Here is a 27,628-nt window from a genome sequence, read left to right on the forward strand (position 1 = left end):
AGGAGACTTTTAATACTGATACTATGTGCACAATCGGGGAATATATGTGGTAAATTTCATAGGAAAATACAGTAATTATAAATACGAAGATTAAAATGAGTAAAATAAAATGTTGCTAAATGGACACGAAAGTTTTGTTTTCGTTTTATTGTTCTTATTTACTGCTCTTTTGACATGAAATTTGCCACATACATGTCTTTGCCGATTGTACGCATACTAACATTATAAGAAATACCGGGTGAATTCGTTATCAAATTATATTCCTACAATAACATATTTATAGACATGCGACAATAATTTTGGACATGAGTGACACATCTTTTTGTTAATGAAGTGGTCTATTTCCCCCAATAAAAACCAACATCAAGCAGGGCATGTGCTCCCTCCTGTCCTTCTAAGCCGGCCCCCAAGTAACATTGCGGCTTTTTCCTGTTATAATAGGAAAACCTCAGGATGGTCAGCAACTGGTATCGAACCCAGGACCATTCGAATGTGAAGGCGAGAGAGAGGGTAAATCTGGTGGTCATATTTTGAAAAGAAAATAAGGAAATGGATTCCAGTAAAAAAATGATTCACATTGTCAATACATTTCAAATCTTTGTCTGGGTTTTCTGCCTTTCAATTCCAAGTTTTTTTTTTTAACCACGAAGACCCTAAATAAATTAGAATATCGACTCTACCGTGTGTGTGTGTGTGTGTTTTTTTTTTAATATTGACATAGTTCTTCATTTTATATCAGATTCTTCCCGCACTATTCTGTTATTTACCATAGGCAGAATCCTTTGAGAAAGAGACAGGCGACAAGTGCTTTAGTTCTCTATGGTATGTTTGTGACCGTTGTAGATATTTGAGTGGCTCTCTGACACGGAGCTGACGGCTGATATCATGTTGGTCCCTCTTATTTATTTGTTTCTTCAGTTCTGTTTCTCTTTTAGCCAAAAGAAAAGAATTTCACTCTTCTGTCCCATTTACAGCCGTAACCATCCCCTTCCTACGCTGTCCAACTTTGACCACATGCAGGGGAAAACGAAGGAAAAAGACGGGTGCATTTGCTTTGACGGCATTTCAGCGACAACTCCATCTGTTGCCAAAATAAGGAAACACTTTGAACTGCAAGGAGAAACTCTATCTTCGATTTGTCAAGGTCACTTGAGTCCCGCCGGCTCTTAAAAAGGATTGTCACATACGACGAAAAATATAAGTATATTTTTGCGAAATCCGAAAGTACAAAAACAGTGGTTAAGCAAAACCTATCCATCATTACTCATCAAATAGGGCAGTTTCGAGTATAAAGTCACTTGATGAAATGGGTGACTTATATGAAGAACATGATGAGAGATAGCAGCTGGATATAGAAAAAAATGAATTCCAGTATCAGAGATGTTCGAGTACAAGAATGCTGGCGGATAACTGCTGGAGATTTTGTACGTGAAGTTGTAAGGGGTCTCCTGGTTCGTATTTAGTAATCTTTAAAATAATTCAAACGTTTTAACACTTTCTTAGCTGGTTTTTAATACTTAACCATGAGAAGCGTACATAATCAACTTTCTGCATATACAACAAGATATCTACACCTTTATACACACACTTATTTTCTCGACAAGATGTCTATGTACATGTACATTTATTTACGACGTTGCTATAGTAACAACTCTCTTTTTAGTTAACGATTACAAAATAGTGTCTCGAAATCTCTATGTGTCTTTCTTTTCTTTATACATAATACTGCTCAAATAATTCGCCTCTGATCCCTTTCTATAAGCTGGCACAGATTGCTAATATTATATACAACGTTATCGTTGTAAAGTTACACGAATTACTGACAAAAGAAAGTCTAGTTCCAGGAGTTTGTAAGTGAAAAAGCAGAAACTAAAATATGACGTGCTGTTTGTCAATGACTTAAGATAACTTATTAAGCAAAATCGTGTTCTTTTAAGAGCAAAATACGTATAGTCGTAATTTTACTGTATGTTAGCAGTGTTGCTAAGTAAATAGCGAAATTTAAACAATCATGTTTCCCAATTTGTGAAAAAAAAATCTCACGTGCTACAGAAAGATATTTGCGTAATTAGCATTTTCAAAATTATATAAAATCACATGTCAAATCAAAAACAGATTTCAACAAGTTTAATTTTGTCGAGTAGTGTAATGGGTGTGTACTTGTCTACTCACACTTATTCTACTTTAAAAATAGAGAACTGGAAAAGCAATAAAATACTTTTTTATTCAAAATTCATAAGACTTTTAGCTAAGGTCTTCCAAACTTATTTGAGTTTTAATGAATACCTTAAAACGATGAAAATTAAAAATGTAAAAATTGATTTATGTAGGTTCTGCAAAGTACTATTAAATATACTAACAACTGTTTCCAATCTTCCCTTATAGACCAGAATATAGACACTTTATGACGTCATATGTGTTCAACACCAAAATTTATAGTGTAAAATTCTGCTTGAGCAGGTGTAGGTAGAGCAAATTTCAAGCCGGGATTGTTTTCCCACTAACGGATTTTATTACAAAATTCCACTATCGTACAAAATACCTGTATATACGAATTCTCTCATGTTCCCTTGACCTGACGGTCTCAGCAAGGAATCCACACGAAGCAAGCTACGTGTAGTGATGAGCAAATGCAAGACCAAGACCAAGACCGGAGTGGTCTTGGTCTTGGTCTTGGTCTTGCACACCCAGTCTTGGTCTTGGTCTTAGTCTTGCATGCAAGAGTCTTGCAAGTCTTGCATTTAAGAAATCTCAAGCTTTTCATAGGTAAATTTTACTATGGATATAAGGGATAATAAACTCTGCAATGCTCCAATAGTAACGGAAATATAATGCATGTTTCTAAGGCCCATATTTATAAACACTCCTTGAACTGTTCCTTGACTTGACTTCAAGGCTTCCTCGGATAAGTGCTCCTTGAAGTTTAAGGACTACTTGAAAAGAAGTCATATTTATGAACCTTCCTCGGCCGTTCCTTATCGAAGGTTGAGTTCAAGGTAGACTCAAGGGTAAACGTCATAGAAGTGATGAGGTCATAGCCAACAGCCAATAAGCACTCATAAAATAAAAGAAGTACGAAATTCGCATTTTATAAATTATTCCTTTCAAACTACTATGATTGTTCAATGATTTGTTGCTTCCAACCTTCCATTCTTGTTCAATATTCTGTTGTATTATGTCAGTGCTTGCACTAGTAATCAATATGATACGCTCGAATGAACAAGCTAAAACTTATTAACAATATGTGCATCTACAATTGGAGTCTTTGGCAGTCCAATCTAATATTTAAATAACTTAAGCAGAAGCCTTGTAAAGCAAAGACTGCTACATATTTAATAAGATTTTTCCCGGCAAAAATAAACTACCACAAATTTTGCAGTTTTTGTAAATACCTCGAAGAGAAGTAACGTGTCACTTTTTGAAATAAAATTTTGAGTTTTACGTCCCACGATTATGCCGGTTAGGCTAAAGGAGACAGTGATGATGAGTAATGAATGAAATGGTGGAATAAAGAAAGTTGGAGGAAACGGGAGAACCCCGAGGAAACCCACGCACGCGGTGCTTGTCCACCACAAAGTTCATTGAGGGGGCTGCGATCGAACCCGGGACCCCAAGCACCAGGGGTGAACGCTCTACCACTGAACCACCGCGGACCCCGTCAATTTTTGATGTTGAAATCTGGTTTAGTTGTTCAGAGGTTCGTTCTCCGTGCTTTTCCATTCTAAGGTTTTTAAAGACCATATTCAATGTGTTTTTTCGTGTTTTCAATTGTATGTAATATGTTATTACAAGTATCAAATTTTTTGTGCGCTGGAGTACATAGTTAAACAGGAACTTCCCATGTTCTGTTAGGCTTACTAGATAGGACAAACTACACATAAAAATCGTCACGTATAAATAAGTTATATATCCGTGCTGCAAACAAATCATTATCAAAATATACATGGCGACTACAAGTTCCTTTACCCTTGAAAAAAAATAACAAACCACTAAACCTACGTAAATAGCTACACGGATACAACTGAATGACGTGAACAACAATGTTTTCTAGAAGTTTTACTGAGATAGGAAACATTAAGTTAAAGGATCAGTCTCTCGATTGCCATTCTCATAACAAAGGATAATACGCCGCCAGGTTCTGTGAGACATTTTGAGGAGCATTGCAGGTGTAACTTGAGCAAAAGCTTCTTTCACAGTTTCTGTCAGCCCGGTAGTAGTATCGTAACGGTTTTGTGCAACGATGCCCTTTATGAACCCCCATAGCACATTATCATAGGGAGTGAGGCCTGAGTGCCTCTCATGCACTCAACAAATTGCGATAACACATACTTCAATACTCTAACTGGAAGTATCAGTCATCGTTCACACAATTTGAAACAATGGAAAACCTTACATTTGTATTTATAAAGTAGTAATGGAAAACTTAGATTAGCGTTTGTCAAGGGGTAACGGGACTTTCTGGCCACTCTGTACTACTAGACATATACTTTAATACCAAATACGATTTCCATAGAAAATGACGTCAATATAAACACACACAAAGAATTTAGGCAATATAAACAAATACTTATTATAATCCTGCAAATGTCATAAAAATGAACATGATCATCATCATCACAGGTATTCTGCCATTATTGGCAGGTCACTTCCTGCAACTGAAAGCTTCCATACTCCACGGTCTTCCGCTAATCTCTTCACCTTCACGTACGATTTCTCTGTTTTGTTATCATCCAATAATATAATCTTATTCGCCCTCTCCCTCTCTTACCTGCCACCATACCCTCTAGCACATCCCTCATGATACAGTTCCTTCTTACCTAATGTCCCAGCCAGTTTCTCTTCCTCTTCCTAATAATATCTAAAATTGTTCTTTTCTCTTCTACCATTTCTAACACTCTTTCATTCGTTTTTCGTTCGATTAAACTAATTCTCTTCATTCTTCTCCACAACCATATCTCGAAAACTTCTAGTCGTTTTTCATCATTTTTGCCTAAGTCTATGTGTCTGCCCATACAGTATAATACTCCATACGAAGCAGCGTATGATTTTTTTTCTCAACTCTTTATTCATAGTTCCACAAAATAGTATTTTCTTCCTCCTAAAAGCTTCTTTCGTCATTCCTATCCTTACTTTTTTTTCTATGTTCACATTTCATATCATTATTAATAATACTACCTAAGTATCGAAAACTAATCACTTGTTCTATTTTCTTACCTCCTACTTCTATATTTGACACCAATCCCTTCGTTCCAGTCACCATGGCATTTGTCTTTCTAACATTTATTTTCATTCCATATTCTACACAGCCCTTCCTCAAGTTTTCTAACATCTTATTGTTTTCCTCTTAAGATTCTTTAACAAACGTCATATCATCTGCAAACCGTATACACCTAATCATTCTACCTTCTACTGAAATGCCGTCTCCATTTTGTAGTCTCTTTTCTACTATTCTTCTAGATAGATATTAAATAATGTAGGCGAGAAACACCATCCCTATCGAACTCCCCTTCCGATTGGACTCTCCGCTGTCATTTTCTCCCGAATTCTAAAACTTACTTGTTGGTTCATATATAAGTTTATTATGAGTCTTCGATCTTTCTTTTCCAACCAACTTTCTTTAGAATTTCCAACAACAGTAGTTCCAATTCACACGGTAAGAAACCTTTTCTAGATCAATAAATATCACATACAACTCTTTCCCTTTTTGTATAAATCTTTCACCGATCACCCTTAATAATCAAACTGCATCTCTTGTGCCTTTACCTCTCCTGAACATAATAATGCACATTAAACACAGTTCTTTTTTCTTTTGGTATAAATTTTCATATTGAATTGCGGCTGTACCTACTAACGCTATTAGTACATCTTCCTAATCTCTCAATATGTCTTTTTTTTTTTTAATCTTGGACGGGAAAAACCATGAGGAACGAACTTCTGAAGAAAACACAAACTTGAGCACCATAATCGCCGTTGCTTGTTTCAGGTATGCAGGATCTTTCGGCCGAGTTCAAATTGACGTTCTACCTAAAAGCTACAGTATCTATTTCAGCATCCTTTGAGGCGGAACTTCCAGTGCAATCCTCTCTACCGAAATAATAATAATAACAATAATAAAAGGTTAACAAAAATATCAAAATTACCCTGACGAAGTGATAGCAAACATCTTACACATGGTGCCTTCCAGTTTCCTAAGTTCAAGCAGCCAGAGATCTTGGCAGATCAAATAGCCATTATTTATTATTATTAATGGCTATTGCCAAAGTAATAGCCATTATTATTTGAATATATAAAAGGCTGATTCTGTATAGGGTTTACAAATTCAATCAGTTATAATTCTTGATTTTAACCACATATAGAGTTGGTTTATATGTCATTATACAGACTGCAAAACACTTCAAGTTTAACTCACGTAGTGAGTAGTTGCGGAGGTGACCACACGCGGCGCCACCGGTCACTCGTTGAAAATGGAGACTTTCGCTGGTGAGCTAAGTGCGTGTTTTGGTTTGAAGGAACGAAGTCAGCAACGAGTGTACAGCGTAAGTTTCACATACAATACAGCAAAGAAACACCAAGCAGACCAACAGTGTACAAATGGCACCAGGCATTTGTTGAAACACGTTGTTCTGTGCGACACACAAAGGCTCCAGGGCGCTCACCCGTGACTGACGATGTGGTGGAAACACTTAGGGACAGTTTTGTCCACAGTCCTTGAAACTCTACACGATGTGCATTAAAAGAAACTGGTATCCCTCAGACCACTGTCTGGCTCGTATTGCGTAGACGTTTGTCCATGAAGTCATACAAGAAGACTGTACTTGGTTCAAGCACTGAGTGAAGCGGATAAACATACCCGACATGAATTCTGTGTTACCATGTTGGATCGCATTAGTGGTGATGAGTCATTCTTGAAAAATGTTATACTCAGTGATGAATCAACTTTTCACCTTTCCGGCCGAGTCAACACACACAATTGTCGTATTTGGGGCACGAAAAATCCACATGCGCACGTGGAGCTGGTTCGTGTTTGAGGGCCAAAGTGAACGTGTTTTGCGCTGTTTCCAGAGCAAAGGTGTATGGACCATTCTTCTTTGCTGAGAGCACCATCACCGGCATCGCCTATCTTGATATGCTCTAGAACTTCGTTGTTCCACAGTTAGATGAAGGTGACCACGATAGCCGCTTATGGTGGCAACAAGATGGCGCCCTGCCGCACTACCTGATAGACATAAGAGAATTTCTTGATCAGCGTTTCCCAAATCAGTGAATAGGTTGTGGTGAATCAATTGCCTGGCCGCCACGGTCTACAGATTACACGCCACTTGACTTCTTTTTGTGGGGGTTTGTGAAAGATAAAATATACACCTCTCCCCTGCCTGATAATGTTAATGAACTGAAAAATCGCATCACAACAGCCATCGCGGACGTTACCCCCGAAATGCTGGTTACTGTTTAGCAGGAAATCGACTTTTGTTGCAATGTGTCCAGGATGACCGCAGGTGCACACATTGAGCCATATTGAATTTGTCATTTAAAAAAAAAAAAAAAAAAAAAACTTGAAATGTTTTGCACTATAATGACATAAACTAAGTCTGTATGTGGTTCCAATACAGAATTATAACTGATTGAAGTTTTAAACTCTATAAAGTATCACCTTGTATAACAAGTAGTCCTGAGCGACAGACTGACTGATCAACGCCTAGGCCAAACCGCTTAACCTAGAAACAACCAATTTTGAGAGTGCATAGAAATGACAATGGAATGAAGTCTTTCAGTTTAACTTTCCACGATTATATCCTTTAGGCTAAGGGAGAAGGATAATTAAGGCAAATGAATGATGATAGAAGAATTGGTGGAATGAGAATATAGGAGGAAACGGGAGTACCGTGAGAAAACACACTAAAACGATGTTTTTCGCCACAATCTTAATTGGTAGGGAGTCGAACCAGAAACCACACGCACCAGAGGTAAGCGAGTATTCTATACCTGAGCCACCGTGCCCCGTATATAGACATGTGACATAAGGTACCGATAAGGAAAAAAATTTGAAAATTCGATGAAAAGAGGGAGAAATAGAGTAAAGAAATGATACTAAAACATCTTGCAATACCTGAAGGTTAGAGACATAAAATTTGCTATGTGAACTTCTCATCTAAAATAATTAGACACGTGTTTCAGATTTGTTTGATATTTTATCTAGAGGGGAAAATAAAGTGCTGAGAACGAAAAAGATTTAGGAATTACAATTTTTGCAATAAGATCCCCATATCAAGAAATCTCTGAAGTTTAGTGACATGAAATTTGTCATACGAACTTTTCATTGAAAATAATTAGTCACATGTTTAAGGCGGATTTTCATGCCCGCGTTAGAACGGAAGCATCACATGTAGCGTATTCACCGTAAATTATTTTCGTTTTCATACATCCGTGCGTGTATTGCGCCAAATTACTACTCCCTAGCTAATGCGCATGCGTAAAATAGAAAGTTTGCGACTTCCGCCATGTTAGTCAGTGAATACAATAGTGTACGCGCGCTACTTCCGTCAGAATTGAACAAATTTCTACTCTGACGCGAATGTAGCGCGCCATCTCCGATGCGTGACTTCATTGGCTGTTTAGCACAATCGCTCGCAACTCACGGAGGTAAAGGACACATGAAAATCCGCCTTTAAGCGTTTTTTTTTTATACTTGACCTAGAAGGGAAGTAAATGGTTGAGAAGGAAAAAGGACGAGAATTACAATTATTTCAACGGCTTATTCCATAAATAATGTCGTCTTTTCAATGACTACTATAATAACGCCATCTGACGACTAGTAAAGTAGACGGCACGTGAAATGACGGCAAGCACCCAGAAGAAGAACTATTTGTTGCTTGTGTTTGATTATGGCAGCGTCGGAGGACCGGATCACATACGGCATATTATGTTGAATGAATTACACTAGGGATATCAGTCAGCGTAGCGACACGAAACATCAATTTCGTATATAGTTAGGATAATTTGAATGTGCGGAAGTACCACATTAGTCTGAGGATACTAGCCTCATCGATGAGCAACGAGAAGGGACATCTGTGCAGCTGAGCAAGAACCCCTGCGAACAGCAGTGAAGACAAATTCAATGTAAACTGTTGTAGAACTGGGCAGGGAACTCCATGTCACCTATTTCGACCGTTCATCGCTATCTGCAGGACCTTAAGTACGTGTGAAAACTCGATAAATGAGTATCCCATGCACTAACGCCTCAACAGAAGCAGCAGTTACTGACATCTACAGTTCCCTTTTTACCTGTCAAAGACATGAGCCATTTCTGTACAGAATTGTGACAGAGAATAAAAAGTTAGGCCTCTACCTTAACATTACACGCAAACGTCAGTGAGTACCTAAAGAAGGGATGGCCACAGGAACTGGGCCAAAACAGGACCTCCTTCCCTGCCACGAGATTAGCGGGGACGTCTACTGTATTGCTCTGAAGTGTTAGCTATGGCATATGAAAATGAAGATTTCATCAGTAACATATGGTTCAGTGATGAAGAGCCATGTGTACTTTGATCGCCACATCAATCGACAATTGATTATTGACCCTGTCTTGCATGATTTGTGCGGCTTTTACCACACGAAAAATCTGTCGTTATAACAACAATGGATGCAGCAAGATGAAGCTATTGTCCACACTGCAAGTGAGTCACTTACCCTTCTGCTCACAAGAGTTTGGACATCGCTTGAATTCCTGTGGAACGGATTTTCCATATCCTTCCCACTCCCCTGTTTTCATGACACCAAATGCCTACAGACGGGTATGCTGAAGGAAGCAATTTTTTCGAACAGATAACTTCCTACCACTATACAGGAGTTAAGAGAAAAGAGTCGGTTATTTGCTTTGCCATTCCACCAAACCGTGTTCACTAACATGTTCATCGATCTACAGGACTGCTATGAAGAATATGTGCGACATAATGTTCAACATTTTGAACACATGATCTACAAGAATGCTTCCTTGTAAATTTGCAATATGTGTTGAATAACATTTAGTTGACATCCATTTGCCAACCTTTCTTATGTTTCATTATGCTGTACAAAAAATAAATAAATGTCAACGATGTGATTTCAGTACTGTTTGTTTTGCCGCATACAGTAGAACAAGATGTTAAAGCTTATGATGTTTGGTTACAATGAAGCATACATTGCATTTTTTTTTTTTTTTTTTTAAGAATAGATTTTACAATTGATTGCAATGAAAACAATATTGGGAAGGTATTGAACATAAATATTACCGTCCTATGAAAACGTCTGACAATCATTAAAAAAAAAATAAATAAAAAATATGGGCGCCGAGTAACCAAGCCTGGACATTGTGAGTAGCAATCGTTTGTACGACAATGTTTGCTCTGCATGAAGTTATAAAAAATAAAATTTCGAACAACAAAGTTACAAATATACTGAGAGAAGTTTATTTATTGTGGTAAATTTCTTAAGAATGTACTAATCAACAACCGATATTAAAACTTCACATTGTTTGTTAGAATATTTGGCGCTGCAATATCACAGATATTTGCGCTATGCTTACTTTCAAAATAGTTATCATAGTATGAATACACAGTGATAAAGATGGAATAAGGACTACAATCAAATTAGCAATACAGAATTATCAGTCATTAGAAGAATCATTGTCACGAGGTGGATCCGGTGACAGAGAACGTTCCTGGTTTTCACATAATACGCACGCACAAGCATAAACATAAAAGCCTTTGTATGACACACACACGTGGACGCTCCTCTGTTCCAAACGTTTTGGTCTCTGTGCAAGAACAGCTAACCATTTCCAATATTTCTTCACTTGTACAGGTGCTAAAGGTGCATTTCTTGATTCTAAATGTTTCACTGCTTTTCCTGTGAGGATTTCTTTTAGGAATATAGCTACAGTCAATATATCCTACAACTCTAGGAAAACTAACCATTTGATGAAATTGAACTTGAACTGTCCTCAAACAATCAGGAATGGGGAATTAATCAGGTATATCAGGCGACGAACAAAGACTGATGATAATTTCCTGACAAGTTGACAAATTTTTGAGTGGCTCATGAAATTGTTATCTTCAATGTGTATCTGTAAAACAAGCACAGAAATACGTTACATAAAAAAAATCAGGAATATTCTTTTTGGATTTTTTTCTTTGCTAATTTAGTAACTTTAAAATTTATTCAGATGTTTAAACTGATAATTATTCAGATGCACCTTTCCCGTATGAAACAACGCTACGGAACCTACAATTATGACAAGTCACATTTGTGTTTACTTTTGATTGTAGGAATGAGTAGATGAAAAATGGTAAAAGTTTAGCTATTTTTTTAATAAAATCCCTTTTGGAGCAGCCTCACTGCTGTTAAGTTTAACAACTCTAATTTACAGTTTGCTTTGTTTATTATCTGTAAAATAAATTTAATCAGAAAATGAAAATTATAACTAAGTTTCTTAGATTATGTTATTTTGCATCAAATGCTGTAGCTAAGACTCACCTACATAATTTTATCAATTATCAATTATAAAGATGCAATGGGAGAGTAGGAAGAAATACCTACGTGTATATTCTTTTCTTTAACAACTTGTGTAGTTCTTTATCTTGTTGAAAATCATGGAACCATGAATAAATTGATTTATTCTGTTATTTTTATTCTGAGCTATTTTCTAAAAGTATGATATAAATTAATTACGAAAGTAATGTTCATATTAACAAAGAGTATTGCGAATTATGCGGTTGATTCATCAGAGATAAACTTTGATATCTAGCACTGAATCGTGATTTCCAGCTGCAAAACTTTCAAGAAAATAAAAGAGCAATTATGGAAAAGATTAGGGGTATGTTTAGTACAAGGGGTCCAGAAGCAAGTAAAAAACACAAAATTTACAGGAGAAATGAGTGATGCAAGTACTTAGACGTAACATAACGTAACCAAATCTAACCTAACCTAACATAAACTAACGTAAGCTAACCTGAACTAACCTAAACTAATGTAATATTAGTGGAAATAAGCGAAATCTATCATGTTTTTAGAAAATTATGCGAGACTCCTACACTAATATAACATAAACTAAACTAACCTAACATAACCTAAACTAGCCTAACCAAACTTAAACTAACCAACCCTACCCTAAACTAACCGAATGTGAACAGAAATTACCTAAATTGTAACATTTTTTTAGAAAAATGAAAATGAAATGAAATCTTTGAGTTTTACGTCCCACGATTATGCCGGTTAGGCTAAAGGAGACGGTGATGATGAGAAATGAGTGAAGTGGTGGAATGAAGAAAGTGGGAGGAAACGGGAAAACATTTTTTAGAGAAAAGAGCTGGACCCCTTCTGCTAAACATAGGCCAAATATTAAAATGTGGATTATTAGGAAAGATAAGACAAAGATAACAACATAAACCTTTTTTTTGTATAATTCGCCATTAAAATATAACCACATAATTGCTGGTACCTACTGTTTATGTGAAAAATAAAATTTTGCTGTGAAATGTTCAACATCATTAAATAATCGAAATTGCATCGTGTGTTTGGTGATGTAGGCCCTAACATTTTATTGGGGATAACAAAGTTTTATATTTTCTATTATAGGAAATGTAACCCAGTATATAATAGTATGGTCTGAAAATAATAAAAGACAAACTGATTTTACTACTGGTAATATTGAGCAATAAACTAGTAAACTGGTTTTTGAAGAAAACAGTGGAAATGGCAAACTACATTTTTTAAATTCATATGTTATGTGCTTCAGAGAAAATACCACCTACCTGATAGTTCCCATTTACATAGAATCTTAAAACCGTGAGTACTTTCAGAATTGCTGGTAGTGAACGTTCCCGCAAAATAATATTTTTTAAATCGTCACCCAGTAATGGAAAAATTTTTCTCAGAAATATTACTTTCGAAAACCTGGAACGAGAAAAGAATACAGTTTAAAACGAAAACCTGAAACGGGAAATGAATACACTTTGAAACTAAAACCAAAATCGACACACTTTGTGATAATAAACCTATGATCAACAGAAATAAAACCTAACCTAAACATTTCCAGTTAATACCTGAAAATCAAATGAGCGTGTTAGCGGACTTTAAAGGTGGAAGACAGGCCATGACCAGTTTGCAACAGGAAAGTAAGTGTGGTGTTAGTAGTTAGGTTAGGTTACTGTAGTTCTATTTCATACTTCAAACTGAAATTCTACTTCTGCGTAGAAGTCATGCTACAGAAATGACCAGGGCGAATATATGAACAATGGAAGCGAGACCGGTTTTTGAGTACATGAACCTTTGTACAATACACATAGGCAGGAGAGATGTTACAGAAATAACCAGCCGCGGAAATATGGACAACCGAATAGGACTTTATGTCCGCCCCTCATAATTTCCGTAACATTACTCCTACATAGGTGTATTCTGTGAAGGTCCCTGTATCTCTGCTGAAAATTTCATGAAAACCGAGGAATATTACAATGGTAAATGACACTCAAGACGAGCAGCGTATATGTGACGTCCAAGAGTATGGAGCAAACCAAAGCTTCAAAAACTACCAACCGTCACTGACGCGCCTGCTCCCTTCGGACGTAGCCCCGTGCTACAGAGCGGGGCCATTAGTTACGCCCTGCCCTGACTCGTTTAGATAGCATTCGTGCTTTTTAAAGGCTATCTAGCACAAATTGATTTTTGATTTTTGAACTGTCGTCCTTACGGCATGTCTGCACAAGGTATGTCATATAATGTTTAAGTCCCCCTAAAGTTAATCTACACATATGAATGCAATTCCCTCCATAAGAAACAATTTACAAGATCCATTTCCTGTCCAAAAGAAGTCATAATTAATGAATTCAAACATGTATACTTAATCTGGAATAATACCAAATTGTGAAAATTTTACATTGTGTACAATTAATGCCTACCTAACCTAATGTTGTGTCTACTTCGGTAGCAAATAGTAAACATTTTATGTAATTAGTGTCTGCTTCCCTTCTGTAACACAATTGCATTATACTTTTTGGCTAAAGACAACAAAACACTACATTCTTAATCTAATGATACGAACGTGCCGATAGGGTGAGATACAAGTTGAGCACGTAAATAATTTACTTCTGCCAATTTAATTTTACACAAACACAAACCAGTATCAAGTATAATATTTGTTTACACAAGTAATGAATTTTGGTAATAGGCAATATATAAGGTCCTACTTCCCTTTCTCTTCATGTTCCTTGGTTCCTGAGTTGCATGATTTTCTGTCTTAACCTTGAGCAGCACCCATGCGTATGGATTTATTGTATCTTGCACTAGATGTATTACAAGGATCTACTGTGAAAATTAATAAATTAAATCATCCCAACCTAAACCATCCTAACCTATTTTGTTATTGCACTTAATTTTTAAAAGAATATGTAGGTATTGTGTTAAGAAGTTTGCTGTAAACTTGAAACTATAAATTATATTTGGAATTTTTTTATACATGGCTAAATGAAAATTATGATTAGAGCAATTTAAACATGGAATACAACGCCATGAAGTGAATGTCTCTTGGTTCAAAAAATGTGACGAAATAGTTAAAACGAAAGGTCCGAAGAGAGAAGTTCCCAACTAGAATAGGATCTACGATCCATAGAGAATACAACTGTAAAAACTGCCAGAAAAGTAAAGGAAAATGAGTGGAACTACTCATACTTTGTGTGTAGAATGAATATTTGATATTTTTGCCACTATGTTACTGTTATTAAAATTAGCATAAAAGTTAAAATCAAGATGCATAGTTGACTTACCTGTATCTCCCAAGGAATTGATTATCGTCATACAGCTCAAGTGGATTTTCCATGTGCTTTGTATGTCTTGACGCATCATTAGTCATCGCAAAGTAATATTTTTTTAATATTTGTTCTTCCGCATACATGACACATTCAACAAAATCATTTACTTCCATGCCAGAAAACGAATCTCTATACTGTTAAAGAACTCAAGGAAGGCTTAAGGTTAGTCGATAGCTACCTTGAGTCAAGGAGAGATTTTCATTAAGGCTTCCTTGAACTCAAGGGTTCCTTGACATCAAGGAAGGATTATAAATACCGATTTCAGTCAAGGGAGGCTTCTCAAGGAATCCTTGAGTTAAGGTAGCCTTAAGGAGTGTTTTTAAATATAGGCCTAAATGTAATATAGTTTAACTTTGTGTAAGTATCATGATAGTGTACAACATAGGTGATGACCTTTCCTCTTTTAATGGGTGCCCACGCTTCACTACTCGTAAGATATGCCTAAATCACAACGCTTCGTAATCTTTTATATTTTTAACAGATCCAACACTCCACTGGTTCCCAAACTGGGGAGGCTACCCCTGAGACTCATGGAAGAAAATTAAGACAGCACAGATTATTGAAATACCATGAATTGCAAAATTATTTTTACACTTTAAAGGCGTCAGATTTTTCTTTTCAACCACGATTAGCTAATTCTTGTATTAATCAAACTTCCAATTAAATATTGGGATTTTGTTTTACAAATTAACGGAAACGTAATGGGACAGTCCAGATATCCCATTTACCAATAACTAGTCTAATCATTTGATTCACATACGCAGTACAAAATAAACATGCATACTCAATCACATGCAAATTCAATTAGCATAAAAATAATACAACGAAACAACAAATGTGAAAATATCTAACTTCAGCTTTCCATAGAACGCGACACCAGTGTTGTCAACTCTGATATTATTATTGTACTGGCAATTTAATCTTTGTTTTACCAAAGGTTAAAATTTGGAATGCATTACTTTCTACCATAGAGAGTAACTTGCTGGCCCCAAATGTATTTGACGAGAACATAAAATAAATGGCTGTCAAAATTAATCTTTTTCTTGGTAACGTATTTCATTAAAGGCAAATGTAAAATCACTATAGCAACATACAATGACTGAAGTGGGTACTTTTATTCAAATAAACACCTTAATTTTCTTAAGTAATTTATCCTGTTCTTAACTATCATACCCTATCCTAACACTATTTTTCTGATGTTTTTTCCTTAGTTTTCATACCGATTTTACTTGTGCTTTTTTTTTCTTTCAGATACACGTGTTACAGTGCTTTTCTCAACTCTCTGTATATAACCCGTAATATATCAATAATAGTTCGCCCCCAAAATATTTCGTAGTATACCAACAGCTGTAACTGAGTTATCGCGTAGTGTCTTTTGTTATCTAAAGCAACAATAATTTATATATTGAAAAGCATACTAATGTGCTCGATTCTAAGGTATGTATATATATACAATAAACAAGATCAGGAGAGGGCTGAACTCTGTTGGGTGAGCAAACATTGTATAATAAAGATGGTGGAAATAGAAATGAAATAGTTAAAACTGAATGAGCCAGAAATAATTAGAAAGAGATGCGATTATTAAATATATGAACCATATTATATCTACTCTATATAGAAAGATAGATAAAAATTAGACTCAATTAACTTGTTAACTATCCTCTGTAATGATACACAAAAGAAAATGTATCTTGACCATGTGCCATTAAATACGCATCACACTGGATAAATTTCACTAACATTAAATCTAGACTGGAAGATTTTTAGATATTTCTTAAAGTTTTTTTTTTTAATCAAATAAGCATAGAGTGAGTCAAATGGATGAAAACTTACTTATTATATGTTGTGTGTATAAATATTTAGAGTAAGGAAAGATGTACCAAGGAGGACATATGAAGAATCAAATCCATCACATCGTAAATTCCGTACTGGATAAAAAGCATTTAAGATACTTTTATTTCTCTCTACTATGTAGATGTCCCTTTTCAAATTCATTATCTTCCTAGAGGTTTCAATGGGCTTAATCATTTTAAAACTGTGAATCGTATGGATCGTAACTATTGTACACTTGTGTTTTGAAAAGGAGATGACACTGTAATCCCCATTTGAAAAATATCTTGCCACTACAGCTTAATCCACCCAAATGACTTGGAAGCTAACATAAATTACCATTTTAAAATTGAATTTTGTCCTCTATTTAGGAGAAGCGTGGAGTCAGCAGTGGCTACGGACCGCACTATGGCCCAACTAATTACAATCAGATCTCTTCAATTGCCCAGCAAGCTGCTCAGCGAGCGAAGGCAGCAACGGCAGCGCAACAGTTGGCAGCAGCGGAAGCGGCGAAACACGTCAAAAGCAAACTAGCCTCTCAAGCAGAGCAGGCATCGCAAGCAGCTCAAGCGGCATTAGCAGCAAAACAAGCAGTTATTCAACATTTACAACAACAGCTGCAGGTAAGAATAAAGACAATAAAAATAAATTGTTATAGTTTACTATCAATCTTGGAATTCACTATTGCGGTCTCCTTTGGTTTTGTACTACTCTGGACTGGTAGATCTGCGGAGCTAACCCATATCAAGCATATGTAAAACTTGCAGTTACATAGCGTGACCACTAGCCAGGCTGCGTCAACGAGTACACCGCACAGTCACAACAAAGATATACACAGATTACCAGTCGAATTAGAGACACCTATTTAAAACAATGTAGCATCACCTTTCGCTCTAATAATGGCGGCTGCCCGCCGCGACATAGACTCCACAAGGCGTCTAAAGTGTTGTTGTGGCATCTCAATCCATATCTGCTGCAAAGTCTCCCACAGAGCCCGCAAGTTGGTCAGAAGAGGATCAACAGCCCGAAAGCTTCGTTCCATGCCGTGCCAGATGTGTTCGATGTGATTGAGATCCGATGACCGTGATGGCCAGGGAAGTGTTACCAGATCAGAGGAGTGCTCATCAAACCAATCGGCCGTCATCCTACCATCTGCTGCGCATTGTCCTGCTGAAAGATGAGGGTCACTAACCGGATGTTGCAGCTGAGCAAATGACAGAACATTGTCATCAAGAAGATCGCATTATTGTTCACCTGTGAGAGACCATGTCACACCTGTTAGGGGACCCATTTCAGTCTGCGTAAACGTGCCCCAGATGAGAATACAACCACCACCGGCCTGCACAGTTTTCTGCTGGCACGATGGATCCATTGCCTCGTGCTGTTGGCGAAGCACCCGCACCCGTCCATTGGCATGTACCAATGTGAAACTGACTAATTTGTCAGGCAACCTTTCTCCACATTTCCATGTCCACTGGCGGTGTTCCTTTGCCCATACTAGACGTTATTTCCAGTGTTGTGCGGTTTGAACGGGTAGTCGCGTGGGGCGATGGCTCCTGTACCCATGGAGAGTAGGTGGTTGTGGATTGTGTGGCTGCTAACATGGTGTTGTTATCTTGCAGTGAACCTCTCGGGAATTTGAAGCACCGTGACCCGTCTATCGGCTGTTACGATACAGGTCAGTCGGCGCCTACCCCTATAGTCAACACGCCTCTGACCGCAGCAGTTTGCCCGTGCGGGTGCCGCAGCCACTTCTGAAATCGATCCACCCAGTCGTCTGGCCCCTATGATTTGACCATAGTAGTCATATCCATCATATACTGTACTGACACGGAAACAGAAAGAGAGAGTAAGCACACGGCAGCAGTACACACGCGACACGTTTCATTCATATGCACTGGTGGAGCCTCTGCAAAGTGGTTTCTGCAACTGTCCTCCTATTTCTAATTCAACTGGTGATCAGTGTACATCGAATGTGGAATATAATTCCTCACTGTCAGACATTAAGCATATCCACGAGGGCTACTTACTGGAATATCTGCTTATGGGTCAACCCATCTGATTCGATCCAAAAATAATTGTGAAAATGGTTGCTCGACCATTTCCGAAAATTATGAAAATTGAAGTGTGACAAACCGTGTGCATTAGAAGATCAATAACATCATTCACATTGTCGTATGTACAAATGTTTCTGACTGGCAGTCATCTTTGTTGTCGGTTGGGTGCCAATTTTTGCATTTACAAGCGTTTACGAAAATTACAGTTGCTCAGGACGTACGAATCAGACGAACACGAAACATAAACGAATGTTTGGAGAAGAGACTGAGATACACGGAGAATATAAACTTTTTTGTCTATATAAATATACAGGGTTGCAAACGAATACATTATATCACCAGAAAAAATAGAGAAAATTACACTTTTAAACGGGTAGTATTTTGGAATGCCACGAAGTGAGTGTTTCATAAGTTTTGTACTGAATGCTATTGCATGTAAAGGGTCTGGAGAAATATCCACAGCTACGATACTACCTTCACCGTAGATTTTAGGGGTCCGAAAGTTGAAGTTTGTGGTTTTGATGCTTTTTTGGGGCGTAATATCTCAGGAGGGTAAAGTGCTAAAAATTGCTGCTTATGCCCCCAATGCTAAATTCAATGGTCCAAGTATGGAAATCGCTTGATGCCATGTCTCATCTACAGTAACGATTTGTTATAAAAATCCATCTCCCTCGCGACGATAACGGGCCAAATGTTCACGAGAGATGTCCAACCTTTGTGCCTAATGCTGCACTGACAATTCTTTCTTACACACCTTGCACACATTTTCTGAAAATTTACCCTGTCGTGTAAGATGGAATACGCTGAACCATGACTAATATCTAAAGTATTGGCGATTTCGTCCACTGTAATTAATCTGTTTTCCATCACCATACTCTCAACGACTTTCACATTGTCCTCAGTCGTTGATGCCGATGGCCTGACCAATCTTTCCTTGTCACATAAAGAAATTCTTCCTTGTTTGAAACGCTCTATCTGTTCGTACTTCGCGATAAACAGCTGTCACTATACTGCGCCTGCATTCGACGAATAATTTCCGCAGGTTTAACACCTTCCGCAAACAAAAAGCGAATCATTGCAACCGTTCTTGGTGCAGATCGACAATGGAGCTGCCATGTTTAACGGTCTGCTACACTCAAACGACCAACGTGGAAATAAAAATGACATGTTGCGTAGAAGTGTTACAGACGAGACTAATTCAGCGCTGGATACTAGCAGTGTTACCAAACCCTAGTGCGAGAAATTCCAAAGTCCTTTTACTTTTTGACTTCGCCTTGCATTACATTTTCTACTACAATAATTCAATACGACGATCTTTCTCCTCAGCAAATACATTATTTTAAATCTAACATTATTTACAACTCGATTCAGTGCACACACATCAGTAACTATTGAAGTCAAAAACCAAACCATGATTTACTCTTCCATAAAATGATATTACGAGCTTGTATATTCTAAAGATAACATAGTCCCAACTATAACACAATTGAAATTAAAGTCAAAAATTTTATTAGATTGAATTCCCTGTTGACACGTTAGTCAAAAGCCATGTTGAGCATTCTCATTTTTTGGTATGGGAAATCCGAGTTCAATCACGGTTGTTGTATCCGTTCTTCCGAACATACATTTAGCTATAGATCTGCTTCGGTGCTGAAAAAGAATGTGAAATTTAAAAAATTTAAAAAGAAATGTTAGAAGCTGCTAGTTCTACAAGGTCGCACGGTGACCTAATATGCGAAAATTCTAGTTTAATTACCAAAGTCCTTAGTGACTAAATTAAACTAATATAGTAATTTATTGAGATGAATGTGACATATAAATATGTTGATAGTTTTTGGATTGATATTAAGATTGTAACTTACTTTCTCTATGTAATGCTGCTTGCTACGCGTCTATAAGTAAACTACGATGGACTCCCTTTCGCGAAGCATTTGCATGTCTCTGATTAAACGTAATCTCGGAAATTGGCAGTGTTAACGAAAACGTAATGGGACAGTCCAGATATCCCATTTACCAATAACTAGTCTAATCATTTGATTCACATACGCAGTACAAAATAAACATGCATACTCAATCACATGCAAATTCAATTAGCATAAAAATAATACAACGAAACAACAAATGTGAAAATATCTAACTTCAGCTTTCCATAGAACGCGAAACCAGTGTTGTCAACTCTGATATTATTATTGTACTGGCAATTTAATCTTTGTTTTACCAAAGGTTAAAATTTGGAATGCATTACTTTCTACCATAGAGAGTAACTTGCTGGCCCCAAATGTATTTGACGAGAACATAAAATAAATGGCTGTCAAAATTAATCTTTTTCTTGGTAACGTATTTCATTAAAGGCAAATGTAAAATCACTATAGCAACATACAATGACTGAAGTGGGTACTTTTATTCAAATAAACACCTTAATTTTCTTAAGTAATTTATCCTGTTCTTAACTATCATACCCTATCCTAACACTATTTTTCTGATGTTTTTTCCTTAGTTTTCATACCGATTTTACTTGTGCTTTTTTTTCTTTCAGATACACGTGTTACAGTGCTTTTCTCAACTCTCTGTATATAACCCGTAATATATCAATAATAGTTCGCCCCCAAAATATTTCGTAGTATACCAACAGCTGTAACTGAGTTATCGCGTAGTGTCTTTTGTTATCTAAGGCTCGGTTCAGACGTGCAGAAAAGTCTGTTGCGGGCCCGCAACAGACTCGCAGCAGACTCTTGCGGGCGTCACAGAGCAACCAGTTCAGACGTGCAGAAAAGTCTGCTGCGGGCCCGCAGCAGACTCGTGCGGGCGTCTCAGCCCAACCACTTCACATAGACATAGAAAAGAGCTCATTTTATTTTCAGCTGCAGTTAAATAAAGATAGAAATTGAAAGAAGAAAACGTGCTGTTTTTGTACACTTAGCCAGTAAAATCCTAAGGAGACGATACTGGGTTCGTCCGTACGTAAGCTCACGACTGCTTAAAGGTGAATTTTCTTCCATGTTTATCGACTTGCGCAATGACGAAGACAAGTTCTTTCATTATTTTCGCATGAGCATCACTTCATGTGATGAACTCTTATCGAAAATAAATGATAAAATTAAAGCAGAAGATACTTTCATGAGACTAGGGATACTACCAATTGAAATGTTGGCTGTTACATTAATGAGTTGATTTTGAGTTTAACGTTCCGTTCAGCAGCGAGGCTATATGAGACGTGGTCCTACTAATTAACGTGGAATCCTAACCATATGAAGTCCTGACGGGAATTGAACCCGCGCCTCCCACGCCAAAGGCGTGTACGCTAACCGCTTGGCCACGGAGGAGCTCTGGCTGTTACATTAATGTAAGTTAATTATGTTAACTAATTATCATTTGTACGAGCACAGAAAGTTAAACATTCGGAGACCTATTCATTGATATTTTCAAATGTTATTAGCGCACACTGGCATAGTTTAACAATTGCGTGACTAATTTCGATTTTTTGACATAGTTGGTGGCTTTAAATTAAAAATTAGACATTTTTTTAGACTTCCCGAATATCCCGCTCAAGAGGGGGCGTTTCAATAATAGTAAAATTTCCCTTTATTTATTCAAAAATTACCGAATGTGAGAATTCGTTTCAATTAGAGATATAAAATTCGCCATGTAAACTCATAATAAAAATAATGGAGCACAGGTTTCAGCGTCTTTGAAAATTTTCTCTAGAAGGGAAGATGGGGGATTTCTATAGTAGTTGGGTCCGGTGGCTCAGTAATAGAGTGTCCACCTCTGGTTCGATCCCAGCTTGCGTCAAGTGGGCTTTGTGGTGCGAGAAGCACCATTGTACGTGAGTTTTCTCGGGGTTCTCCCGTTTCCTTCCACTTTATTCATTGCACCATTTCATTCATTTATCATCATCATTTCCTTTAGCCTACCCGGTATAATCGTGCGACGTAAAACTCAAGGATTTCATTTCATTCCTATAGTAGTGACATTTCCCGTTATATATTGAGAAAGCGTTCAATGAGGACTCGCTTAGATTGGAGATGTGAAATTCTTAATGTAAACTCTTAAATAAAAATAATGGATTTAGTGTTTCCGAATAATCCATTTCTAAGATGAGAAAAAGGAAACATTTTTATAATTGTGACATTTAACGATAGAAGGTTTTGAGGAAATCCCCAATACGTGTAGCACACCACAAGGAGGCAATGCAGCAAACGGAAGCAGAAACAGATGGGTTGATTATTTTGTAAGCGACAGAGGTAGAGTTCTATGGCAAGATAACTTTGTTTAGGTTGTTCTTTATGTAAGAAAACATTCAGTTGTTATCTCTAGAATAGCAACGACGTGCACAATATTATGAATTGTACGAGAAACACAAATATTTCTGTTACATATCGAGCATGCTTTTTATTTTTTAACCACATGAGTGCCCTGATGTTCAACAATTTTCGTGTTAACTCTATTTAAAAAAAAAAAATAGTACATTAACAAATAAAGACAACAATCGTCAGCCGAAAAACGATGTTTTTTCTTTCTTTTCTGTTCTGCTATTATGTTGATGGTTGTTTTGGACTTCAGCGTCCTTTTTGAGCACAGAGGCTATATAATACGTGACCTTGACTTAAAGTATAATGCAACGTACGTTATAAACAGTCGGTTCATTCCGGAGTGAGTGACAAGAAATCTTATCAAAGAAACTGTATTAACAATAACGGCTTGTTCTCCAAGCGTATTTGTTTATTGTTATCACAAAAAAGTATTCATAGCCTCGCTGCTGGAAAGGGACGCTCGACGAAAATCAAGTGTAAATACTACATGAATATTAGATTTTTACATTGAAAAGTAATAATAATACATGCATACCAATGCTGTTTTTTCTTCTTCTGTTTTTACATTAAATTTCTCACATAAGGTTTCACACACCTTATTCCATGCATCTCGTTTTATCATTATTATTATTATTATTATTATTATTATTATTATTATTATTATTATTATTATTATTATTATTATTATTATTTCTATCTCTATACATTTCGCACTTTAAATTCCATATCTCGTGATACTTTTGTATTTCGTTAATGAATAGTTCTTCATTCAGTTCTTCGCTTTCCATTTCTGCGGGCGCGGGAAAGTCTGCACGTGTGGCTTGCCTCATTGCCAGCAATGGTTTTCCGACCCGCAACACCTGTGCGGACTCGCTGCGAGCCAGCAGTCCCCGCAACTCAATTTTCGCCCGCTGCGGGCCCGCAGCAGAGTCGTGCGGGAAAGTCTGCACGTGTGGCATGAATGATAAGAACCAATGTATTTCCGGCTCGCGCGGGTCCGCAACAGAGTTTTCTGTTGCGGGCCCGCAACAGACTTTTCTGCACGTCTGAACCGAGACTAAAGCAACAAAAATTTATATATTGAAAAGCATACTAATGTGCTCGATTCTAAGGTATGTATATATATACAATAAACAAGATCAGGAGAGGGCTGAACTCTGTTGGGTGAGCAAACATTGTATAATAAAGATGGTAGTGACTATTCCTAGAAAAAATATATTATGAATTTTTTTTTACCTTAATCACTAATGTTACATAGATGTTTTCACTTCTTCTGATGCTAGGCTGTGCAAAATTTTGTAATGAATACTTTAAAAAAATCAAATGAGAGGATGCTTTGATTCTCGGAAATGCTGCCAGTTCATTTAGTATTCACTTTTCTGTATTCTATACTATATATATATTAAAGATAGAACTAAATAACCTTTGAATAATTAATACATTTCTATTACTATTGAACTTGAACGTTTTTGAGGCCATCTGAAAACATAATATTTAGATATCGTTATTTTGTCGCAAATGCTTCCACATTCGAATCCTGGCGATTTTAAGGACACATGTTTATGCATATTTTGAGATTTTTTAGTGCATAACTATCCGAAGCTTACTCATTAAGCTAAGTTCTGTATGAAGTATAATGTTTATTAAAGATATAAATCATAAAACTATACCGTAGACCTATCTTCTAATATTTTTATTTTATTTCGCATCTTTTTTTTTTTTTTAACTAATACCTTGTCCTGAACTGAACGATATGGTCAGGATTACTCCAATCCTGGTCAAAGATATAGACCTATTCTTTAGAAATTAACATGTTTGGTTTGAAAGATTTACTTTTCTTTTCTTCTTTTTTTTTTTTTTTTTTTTTTTTTTTTTTGCATTTTAGTAAGTAGAAAATTCTCCCAATTTTATCGACAAAATATTTATGTATCATATCTGTGCAAGCATAAGAGCTTCTTATATTGCAAATTCAAGTGTTCGTGAACCGGTTTCCCCTGCTATTGCAGAATATAATTTTCTAATGCATACTATTATTTCCAATCAATCACAATTTTGTTTCAAACTGAGAGATAATATTGTTTGTATAGTTAGTGTCATCAAATTTACCTATGTTGAAGCTATGATATTGTATAGAAAATAACTTCTAGGATTAATAATGGGTCTATTTTACCACGAAATCGTAGTGACCCATTGTAATAGAAATGTGTAAAAGCACAGCAATGTTGATATAGTATGAATATTGATGCACTTATTTTACAAATATACCAATAGATTGTTTATCAAAAGTTTTGCTTAAGTACCTCTCAATCCTAAACTTGTCTTAGCTTTTAAAAATACAATAAATGTATGTATCGCAGCAGAAAAAGTAGAAATGAACGTATTATTCTACTGAAAGTAAGATTTTAATTTTAGTAAAGAAACCGAAAAATATGGGATATTAACGAGAATAGGCAAAATGTCAATCAGAGATAGAAAGCAATCGATAGCTTTGTACTAAATTTAATGGAAGCGATTTAAGTTACTACAGAACCTGGTTGTTAGCATATATTCAGGGACAGAAAATAGTTCTTAATTGATTTTAGAGAAACACTTCTTTGCTGTGTCCAAAACTACTACCATAAATGTTGATGATAGGATAACTCCTAGTTAAGCCTGGTGAGTCTGCATCTAAATAACATATAGAACAAAACTCACTTTCTCCTAGAGTATTTTCATTAGTTTTTTTCACAAGAACAAATGACGGGATGAGCAAGTTACCCTGCTTGAGACCTTATACAGCACCATACGGTAAGTGAATTATTGCCTTCATGAGACACATTATGAAATTATCATTTAGGGCTAGCGGTTATATATTTGAGGAAATCATAGGAGATTATTTCTAACAATTAAGAAGATACTACTTTCATTTTTGCAATTGTAAAATTTTAATTAGCTACATACCTCATCTGTCAATTTGGTCCAATATTTCCGAGTTTAGTTTTATTTAAGTTATAAGTAATTCTGAAGTTAGAATGAGCAGCGTGCAATAAATGATATTTAAAAGAAAAAGATTAAAAAATCAAAACGTTTTGCTGTAGTAAATGACAGATATTTTCTTTTTGTTTGTACTCTGATATTCCTGAATAATGTCCCTTGACCTATGGAAGTGAATATCTAAAAAAGAATGAAGTATATACTATATTTAAATACATTAAGTACGCTATCACTCCTGACAAGTAGCTCTAAATATCCCTTTGGCACTTTTTTCAGAGTGAGAATCCCTCAAAGCTATGCGCGCGTCGTTTTCAGTGGTTCCTTTAAGCTACAATAAAACGCGTCTGGAAGCAAGTTGTTTCGATTACGGAAATACGTGACTGTTCTCCAATTTTGAAGAAAAAAATTATTTAGATATTTTATCTCTTATTATTAATCTTAAGTAACAATCAAAAATTTATTTAAATATTTTGCAAATCAACAATGAGATATATATTGATTCTTAATAGAAACTATGAAAATGCTGTATTTTCTCAATTTGAAGGAGTAGGGAAGTAAGTTCATTACATTTCAAGTCTCGTATGAACTTATGCTACTAGAATTCAGAGGCATCACGGCACGATTTTTTTTTTTTTTTTTTTTTATTGAAGGTACAATTTAATATAATTTTCTTCTATTGCTGTATGTACTATTAGTTTGGAGGATTAATTGTGTGATTGTCTGTCTGTCTCTATCTTGCAAGGACGCCAAAGCCCGAGTGGACTCAGAGATGACGCAAGCAGTACAAGCACGGGAAGCAGCTGCAGCTGCCCAGGAAGCAGCAGAGCATTCTATTCAACAAACGGACGCTCTGCGCAAGGCATTGCAGGCAGCACAGACAAGCGGAAACATTGCAAGTCGCGCTTCATTTGCTGCTAAGAAACAAGCAGATACACAAGATCAGATGGTGTATGAAGCAAAACGGAAAGTGAAATACCTGGAGACGAAGTTATGGGCTGCCCAAGCGGATCTTACAACTACTCTGCATGCGGCACAAAAAGCTGCTTTGGCAGCACAAACAGCCCGCGCAAATGCGAACAGCTATGGTCACGGCGACTCGTATGTGAAGGTTGGATATTATTAGATAAAGTAGAATTTAAAAATAGTTGCCATTTTTACTTGTTTGTTTAAACATGTTATATTTTTATACCATACTTTTGGATAATAAAATATTTTCTAAAAGATATTCAATTGCGTTATTCAATTGTTATTATTTATTTCAAATCAAAATACAGTAACTCAGCTTGAAACTAAACACTCTGTTAAACGATTAATTGTTATTCTTTGTGATCTTTAAAGTAATAATAAATATCAAAAAAATGCAAGTGAATGATAATAAAAGAACCAGTGGAAAGAAATATTCGAAGGAGACCTGGAACTCAAAAGGAAATTAGCGATCGTGATTTTATGCTCTTCAATGCTAAGTTGCCTTAGGTTGAACATACGATTTAGGGGCGTCATTTAAAGGGGGGGCAGGGAGAGGTATTTTCCCCCCAGTTTTAGATTTATATAGATTTCATCAATAGAATAGTAGTAAGTCAGCGAAAAACGCGAAATTTTACTTATATCAAGGGGT

At 36.4% G+C, this 27,628-nt stretch overlaps 1 protein-coding gene across 1 annotated transcript in view; it reads left to right on the top strand.

Moving 5' to 3' along the window:
- Window positions 1–27,229, top strand: part of LOC145662080 (uncharacterized) — a 113,126-nt gene extending 85,897 nt beyond the window's left edge. The window contains exons 4-5 of the mRNA XM_081727420.1: window positions 17,042–17,293; window positions 26,756–27,229. Of these exons, the coding sequence (XP_081583546.1) occupies window positions 17,042–17,293; window positions 26,756–27,136 (633 nt within the window). The 3' untranslated portion in view covers window positions 27,137–27,229. The remainder of the gene's footprint in view (window positions 1–17,041; window positions 17,294–26,755) is intronic.
- Window positions 27,230–27,628: the final 399 nt, after the last annotated feature.

This window comes from Thermobia domestica, chromosome 10 (assembly GCF_964235325.1).
Source record: "Thermobia domestica chromosome 10, izTheDome1.hap1.1, whole genome shotgun sequence".
NCBI lineage: Eukaryota > Metazoa > Arthropoda > Insecta > Zygentoma > Lepismatidae > Thermobia > Thermobia domestica.